At 36.2% G+C, this 8,681-nt stretch overlaps 1 protein-coding gene across 1 annotated transcript; it reads right to left on the bottom strand.

Annotated features, from left to right (window-relative positions):
- Positions 1-1,959: 1,959 nt before the first annotated feature.
- On the bottom strand, positions 1,960-8,451 carry LOC114751651 (polyamine oxidase 2). Its single transcript, XM_028940316.1, has 10 exons — positions 7,983-8,451; positions 6,870-6,985; positions 5,987-6,075; positions 5,765-5,878; positions 5,494-5,581; positions 5,309-5,394; positions 5,083-5,185; positions 3,340-3,437; positions 2,815-3,244; positions 1,960-2,616 (listed from the first exon to the last, which is right to left on the bottom strand). Exons 1-10 carry the CDS (start codon positions 8,017-8,019, stop codon positions 2,308-2,310), a joined length of 1,470 nt encoding a protein of 489 aa, XP_028796149.1. The 5' UTR covers positions 8,020-8,451; the 3' UTR covers positions 1,960-2,307.
- Between the last annotated feature and the right edge of the window lie 230 nt (positions 8,452-8,681).

Below are 8,681 nucleotides of genomic sequence, written 5' to 3'. Positions count from 1 at the left end.
AAAATAGGAAATTAACACAAAAAAATAGAGACAACTTTTAAGTGTCTCTTATATTTAGGAACATACTATAAGTATCAAATGTCTTTTATAATAAGGAACGGAGGGAGTAATACTTAGCCAATATTCAATTATTAGTAATTCTTTCCTTTTCAGCACCCTAAGCTATTCAGTCGTCGTCATTTTCCTCATTTATAGCGTATTCGCTTCAATGAAGCATTAGGTGAAGAGGCTTACGAAGCTAATGTGCACTATTTGGCTCTATTGTGATTATCATTATCACCTCCAGTCCTAATTATAAGAGTTAATTGACTAATTTGATGAGATTAAGAAAATAAGTAAAGTTATTTGTAATAAATAGGTACTATCTTTCCTACAATATTCTTACTAATCAAGTATATTGGCTGAAACTATTATTATTAGAAGGACTACTTTAAAAAAAAGTATAAATATGAGAAATAAAGTAGATTGGAATCTTATATTTAGGACCAAGATAAAAGTCAAACAAGGTCTTGTATTAAGGACCGAAAGTAGTATTATGCCATTCAATTAGTGAGTAGCGGGTCCACACTTATTTTCAGTTCCTTGTTTGAAGGAGGCAACATTGTCAAAGTTATGCAAGTTTTTCAAACATAGCTAAAGCAATGCTTTGAGGATGGGATGCAGAATGTTATCACTCTAGTCCTAAATGTAAGTTATTTGAAGGGAGAAGTTTTGATCATAAATATAAGTCATTTTTAATATATTTAATGCTTATCTTTTCAATTTTACTCTTATTTAAATTTTATTGGAATGATAGAAAGAAGGGAAAGATATGAAAATGATTTGTAAATACAGAGGGGAAAAAATTATTCAGTAAAATTGAAAAAATTTGACAATTTAGTATATTTTTTTATATGTAAAAATGTATTACAAGTGACTCATATTAAGAACTAGACTGATAATTCTAAGAAGGCAACATAGATTTTTGGTCTTGTAGTTCTACCAAGGAGGGCAAAAGAGAATTCAAAGCTTTTTTCTTTCTTTCCCCACCTTATCTTATAGCTGTGTTTAATTCAAATATATTCAACGCACTGTGAATTTAAAAAAATAATAATAATTTTAGTTGCTTTTGTAGAACAGGTTAATGAGTATTTATGTTAAACAGCAATAACTTAAGTTCTATTTGGGATCACAATTAAAATTATTTATAAGCACATTTCACGTAACCTAAGACAAAATCCTTCTAACATATTTACCTCGTATTTTATTAATCACGATTGAAAAGTTATTTATAAACCATTTCAAACTAACATTTAATCTATGAAACTGAATTACTCAACCGTTCATAATCAAAAGAATGAAAATGAAACATTAAATTTTTCTTGAAATCTCTATAATTAGAATAAAATAAAAAAGAGATCATCAGACTCGATGAAAAATAACTCTTTTAAACATGAATAATTTTCCTGACAAAAAAAAAGCATGAATAATTTTCATCATCTCATTCTTGTAGAAAATTAGATCTCTTCCCCCTCAACCTTACTTAGTGAAAAAATACCACTTCCGATTCTTAATATAAGACATTGTTTAACTTTTATTTTGATTCTAAATATAAAACCCCAATTCACTGTCTCTCATATTTATACTTTTTTTTTTCTTCAAGATAGTTCTTTTAACAATAGTAACTCTAACCAATATTCTCCTCCGATCCTAAGACCCTTATACCACACTGGTATAAGGGTCTTACATTTAAGATCGGAGGAGTACTTGATTAACAAAGATATTTTAAGAAAGATAATACATTTATTACAAATAATTAACTTAATTTTTTTTCTTAATCTCTTCAAATTAATCAACTAACTAGCCCTTATAATTAAAACTGAAGGTAGTAATATTCAGTATTTTCATACTCACCACTATGACCGAAACTATAGCACAGATACTTTTAGGCGGTAACATCAAATATCTCAGTACCGGTACTAGGACGAAAACCTCATTTATAAATAACAGTTTATATGTTCTAAAATGTCAGAAACACAGCTACATCATGAAACAAAAGATGCATTTCTGAGTTTTCCATGAGCCATAACCCGTATTCCAGGAATCCCAAGACCTGGCGGATCCATCCATATACAATATTTTACCAGGTCACAGCTATTAAGACTCACAAACGGACCGCACAATACCACGGAACAAGGAACACCAACAGACACGTTTTTCCCCCTCTCAAAATCAGGGTAATCACAACAGAACTGGAGTGTTCGCCAACTTCTGATGTAGGATTTGTTTGTGTGCATAAAATTATCCACTCAAGGCGTAACCCCAAGTTTACATACGAGAGATCAGAAGTGGGATGGACATCGATGACTCTTCGCCCATCACCGGCTGGAACAAATCTAGCTCCCCATAACGTTCCAGAACCCGCATCCTGCAGTCTTCAGCAGCCATCATTCCAGTAGAATATGCGCCGTGCACAGACCCAGGGTAGCTAAAGCTAGTGGCTTCCCCAGCGAAGAATAAGTTGTCTACCGGGACTCTTAACCTCTCATACAGTTCATGGGGTTTTCCAACCACATCATAGCTATAAGACCCTAGTGAGTCAATGTCTGTGCCCCACCGAGACACAAGATACTGAATCTGCAACATTTGAGCAATCCATATGACAGGATAAGTAGACCATATGATGAAACAAAAGAAGAAAGCTGCGCCAGTATTGTTCTCTCTCTCTCTCTCTAAGGCCAAAAAGCATCAGGATTCCCAAAGCTAGCCTAAACCAAGTAATAGGAATAGAGACTCTTGCTTCTTGTAAAAAATAAATAAAACATGTATATTTACCGGTGAAGATGCTTCTGGAAGGATCCTCTGGAGTTGCGTGAAGGCAAAGTTTGCAGCTGCTTCATCAGACATCTTCTCAATGTCTCTTGCTAGCTGCCCAGCAGGCATGTAAACAAGGACAGGATGACCTGCCGCCTTGTGGAGATTAAGGAAGTAGCTGCATCCATAAGATGTCTCTGCAACTACTCCCAAGAACTCCACGTTCGGCCAGAAAACATTTTCAAAGTGCAAGATTATTTTATTTTCAATCCCCACCCCTAGATCAGCAATGGCAGCTTCTTTCCAGTCAGGGAGCTTGGGCTCAAACTTGATTCTCTTTGATTTGAGCACCCCAAGAGGAACAGTAATAACAGCAGCATCTGCAGCAAATGTTTCCCCATTTTCCACTGTCACCTTTACTCCGTTGTATCGCCTTGTTATTTTTGTGACCCTGAAGAGATGTATTATCAATGCCGGCTGATATAGTTAAGATGCATAACAGGACATACAGATCCAAGTAAAAGTAAGTTCAAACCATCTCTGTACCTGTGTCCCAAGCGAATGTCAAGACCCTTGGCGAGGGTATGTATAACAGGCAGATAGCCCCTAACCATGAGACCATGGCCACCAGGGAGCAGAACTTCCTGCAAGTGCATGTTAAGAGATGTATAAGAAATAATTTTAAAAAAATAGAAAAGGACAGAAATGAAAATAAATTCACAGGTTTCTAGCAGCTGCGCTAGTATGGCCACTATATGAAGTCATTCCCAGTCTACTATGACAATTTAAACATATACATGGCAGGACTTGGTTTTTCCATCATGAAACTTAGACGAAATTCTCAAGTGTTGGTTATCAGGTTAATGTAATTATGACGTGGAGAAATTTCTTCCAAAGGATCAATAACATGCTGCATTTTCATTGGAAAACCTGATAACAAACCCTCATAGAACTTCAACCAAGTGTTATCTCTTTTCATCTCAAACACTAGTGTTAACTGCTTTACTAGCAGGTGAAATAAAATCCCCACATCTCATTCCCTGCCCCCTCCCCACACCCCTCGAAAAAGGGGGAGCCAAAAATACAGGAATATGTATCACCAACTATGCTAAAGAGACTGAGGACTATATGTAACGACTGTTGGCATACCAGTGGCTTTTGTTGCAAATGTTAAGGAACAGATACTCATCATCATCATGTTGGCATTCGTTTTGCTCTACATGATGAGCAATTCGCCCAAAATAAACTTTTTTATTTATTCCCACAAGAATTGTAGCACCAAAGTCATTTGGCATCCTCAAAACTAATCTCTCTGCATGTCATTGTGATACTTAATCCTATATGATGACTATGGAAAATTTACATAATCTATCGGTCATAGAAAGGATGCATGTTGAAGACTCATGCACCTGGCTATGAGACGACTCTACAATTTTTTTCTTTCATTACAGGAGCTACCTGTATGTAACACCAAAGAGAATAGATCATTCAGTGTGTAAAATACAGAGGAAAAAAAGGTAGAAGTAAGAAGCAAATTCAAAGTTAAAAAAATAAGAACTCGAGGTAAACATAAAAATTCAACCCTTTAATTTTTCTGCTTGTACTTAGTCCTGTTTTCTAAACCAACAAATTTTCTTTGTGAGACATTCCAGAATCCAAGACTCAGCAGAGTTGATTTCCTAGCCACACATTAAGTTCCACTCTTTCATTAGTTATGGGTTTACCAAGCTCTGATATAATACAGAGTGATTACCAAGATGACCAGGAGATGGAAAGTACCATATGAAGGTGCGTGAGAACTCATAGTAAAATGCAGCTGCTAGGTGTGCAGCTGTCCACTGCCACTGCACCCACGCAATTACAAACCTTTTTAGCCTAAATATCATTCAAAACTACAGATAGTATGTTTTAAACCCAGACCTCTCTGTTTCAGCCTTATTTTAGCAGGATACAAGTGAATGATCGATTGACACTTTTAAGGCTATACTTGAATGGAGTGAAAATGTGAAGGAGATACATAAAAATGTAAAAGACACAATTAAATGTATCATCATTTCCCTGCTCATTTTCAATCCAACAAAACAAAGCTTATGTTTCAATGAATTTAAAGCCAACCCAAAAGAGTCTACACGAGTTCAAAAGAAACCCAATTGGTGCAGATTCTTTTATCATCTGCCTGCCATCAATCAATTACATAGTGAAGTAATCTCCTCTTTTTCATTTTAGAAAAAGGCGGCGATAGTCAAGCTTTAGAAAAAAATCCAACCATCCTTATTTTCTTTCAATTACCTCATCCCAACATTTCAATGATATGGTATCAGCATCTGCAGCAAACCAACCCTCCATTCTGCATAAATACCACTGAAGTACCTTGTGGGCAAGCCCCTCCAGCCTACACTCAAGATTGATGTTAGCATCCCCACTACTTTACCATCAATTTAAAAAAAATTAAATAAATAAATAAATAAATAAAATAAAGACCAAGAAGGAGAAAAAGATCCATTCCAGTAACAACCTTAATTCAGGCTTTCTTTCAAAAACAGTTGAAAGAGCACGGAGCACAGACATATCTGCACTGAATTCCTTCCTTACATTATCTGTCTGCATGATGTGAGGAAGAATCATTAGATAGAGTGCTCATAATAGCCCCAGCAATTAATCATATAAACCAACCCATTATAAATTAAAATGATGGCTAACCTCCTGCAAAATGGTCTCAAATGCTTCACCAACTTGTTTGACTAATTCTTGGGGAACTTGATTTCCATCCATATCAAAGAGAGCGTAGCTGCAAAACCCAAGTTGATGAATATTCATCAAGAAGAACTTGTAAGCAATATTTTTTAACGCATGGATGGTGCAGAAATCAAAACAAAACAAAATACGGTCATGAAAGAACATTGAATAGCTCATCAACCATGTAACTAGCAGACTTATGTGACAGCTAGACAGAGAGAAACCAATTGTTTACCTTTCCAAATCATGGTCATATAGGACAGAGTTATCCCCACTAGTTCGATACAAAGGAAGTCCCAGCCTCCCAATCACTGGAGCCAGTGGATTCTCTTGGCACACTCCGTGCAACCTGAACCATCAATAATAATTTGCCATTTCAAGGTAAGAAAAGATTTGTTTATCTTGTCAAGACCATAAACAGATTAGGGCCATAAAAAATACAATAAATAAGGCATACCATGATGCGCCCAGGTCAACAGGAAAGCCAAATGAGTAATTAGTGTGAATTCGGCCTCCCAATCTTTCCCGTGACTCCAAGAGAACAACCTGATTAAAAAAAAAAAATGCACTACTTAACCATATAGATATTGGCAAAGAGTCATAAATCTAAACATCTCTTTGTGCTAGAAAACTGGGTTGAAACTTGCAAAGATCAATAAACTACTACTGAAAATGTGTAAGTCTCAAATGTGAAATCTTATAGAAAGAAAGTAATCCAGTGTTCTCCTTCTTAACTTAATTGTAGAAAATTGTTTTCACCCCATAATTTGCATTGTTGAAGCAAAAAAACGTCCTCGTATTCATGTCAATTTCCTTTCAAAAAAATTGGGAGAAAGGAAGATGAAGATGAAGATCAAAACAATGAGGGTAAGCTGCCCCCTTCATTAAATACAAAATGCTCAATGAATTCGGTTTAATTTGACTAGAATACAAAACCAGTCCCAACTTAGTAAGTTCACTATAGTTGCTCGTTCAGGGCATGCAAGGAGGATAACCATATCACGCAATACCATTGCCTGTACCCAGCCAGGCTTCTACATGATCAGTCTTACCAACAAAACAGCTGACAATGAAACTTCAGCAGAAACAAAAAATAATAGCCGTTTTGCAAAACAGATTGCATATTGCGTCAAACCTTCAAAGATTATGATAACTTACCGTATCAAATAATTCTATACGTGTAATTTATAATAAAACTTATGAAGCTAATCTAATATGCAGAGACCTAAAGGCATGTAAATTAGTCGCAAGTCAGACTCATTCCTTTAATGTGTACAAGTCAACTAAGCTGCAAAGATGCAGGGTGGATGACAGAAATTTCACCACATTTGCTTAGATACCTGAAATGAGGCATCATGAAGTGCCCGAGCAGCAGCAACTCCAGCCATACCACCGCCAATGACAATAACAGATGGTGACCTCTCCTGCTGCCCGTTAACGTTTGCATAGCAAAGAGCTGCAGGAGTGAAGAGAAGATATGAGTGAGAGTGACAGTGAGAGTGAGATATGAGTTAGCATCAGAAGACACAGCTCAAATTAGAACATTTTGTTTCCACAATATCAAAAAAGACGACTCTCCGAACATTATTACTTGGGGAGAGGAACTTTGTAAGGAGGTAATTCCTAATTAATATGAAGTGCTTTAAGCTGAATACAAATAACGAAGTGATCAACGCGCAACCACAGGCTGGCATAGTACCGTAGACATTCAAATATGAATAAGATACAAACAAACCAAAAACAGTCCGCCCATGTAACAACATCAACTTTAATTCTTGTTTCAACACCAGTTTTGCGGGGTATTCAATGGTAAATATATTATGTCTCCATATAATTTCTTTGATAAAGAACACGTAAGATCACTTTTTTGCAACTCGATTCTTAAAATCCACGATTTCATCAACAACTCAAAACGAAAGGAAGAAAAAATTAAGCGGCCGTGCACGTGCTCGCACAGTTGTGAGTTGATTGAAGCCTTTTATAACTTTTCCGCTCTGATCACCAAAGCGATTTTGTTAAAATATATCACATACCACTGCCATATATACGAACTGAAATCAAATAAGAAAAGGACAAAAACCAAACCAAAAAGAGTCTTCCCATATGACTAGATCAACTATAATTTTAATTTCAATCTCGAATTTGCGAGGTATTCCATGGTTAATATAAAGTGTACAATAAGAAGATCACTCTTTTTCAACTCGATTCTTAAAATCCACAACTCTATCAGTAACACATAACAAAATGAAGAAAAACTAATTGACACATGCACGTGCTCACACTGTTTGTGAGTTAGACTAAAGCCTTTATAATCTGTCCATTTCGATCACCAAAGCGATACTGTTAAAATACATATCAAATGCTAGCTGAAATGAAATTAAGTCAAATGCAACGAACAAAATACTTGAAGGGACTTTGAATTAAAAAATTAAAAACTAAGATAAAAAACAAACCTCTGCGTATCTGGGGATTACTCTTTCGAGACTCCATATTGTGTAGATATTCCACTACTAGGATTGCGATTACTATTAATATTAATTAATGACCACTCCAGAGGGTTCTTCTCAAATTGAAACAGAGAAGAACGGAATTGAGGTGAAAAATGGAGGATGAAAATTAACAAACAAGTAATGAAGTGATCAGAATTCAAATTCGAGAATAAACCCAGCTTCCCGAACCAGTTCATGCGACTAAATTTCCAAATTCAACCACTTCAGCCCTGTAATCGATCGGATTACAGAATCTGATGCCTCAATCGGCGAAATTTCCGAGCAACAATCGGCGGGAAATTGCGATTTGGGTGTCGGTGGAGGCCTGTGGCCTCGCGATCTCGATGAAGCTTCGAGAAAACGAATAAAGAATTTGAGAAATTTGGTCGCTCGTAGAGAGAGAAGATGATAAATGGTGGAAAAGTGGAGATGATTTTTTTGATCAGCGCTATGAGTTCTTCGCAGCTTTTCGGAATTTATAGACCTAATTCTTGCCAGCTAACCTGAAAAGAAGACGCGCCGATATGGCGTGGTAGCCACGCGCAAGGCGGATGGAAATGTGATAAGGCTATTTTGGTAATTTCAGTACTAATAACGAGCTGGGGAAGCGATTATCCCTTTTTCGTACGTCAGTGAATGAGAGTGACTTGAGAAAGAGAAATG

The sequence above is a fragment of the Neltuma alba genome, unplaced genomic scaffold (genome assembly GCF_004799145.2).
Source record: "Neltuma alba isolate B1F8T4 unplaced genomic scaffold, ASM479914v2 tig00006999_pilon, whole genome shotgun sequence".
Lineage (NCBI taxonomy): Eukaryota > Viridiplantae > Streptophyta > Magnoliopsida > Fabales > Fabaceae > Neltuma > Neltuma alba.
The sequence above is the reverse complement of the archived record's forward strand: the minus strand, read 5'-3'. Positions and strand labels throughout refer to the sequence as shown.

Coding starts and splice junctions, on each gene's coding strand:
- LOC114751651 (XM_028940316.1), bottom strand. CDS start 8,019: ATGGAGTCTCGAAAGAGTAATCCCCAGATACGCAGAG. Junction 5,395..5,493: donor TTGAGACCATTTTGCAGGAG/GTTAGCCATCAT, acceptor CACATCATGCAG/ACAGATAATGTAAGGAAGGA. Junction 5,186..5,308: donor GAAAGAAAGCCTGAATTAAG/GTTGTTACTGGA, acceptor TCTTGAGTGTAG/GCTGGAGGGGCTTGCCCACA.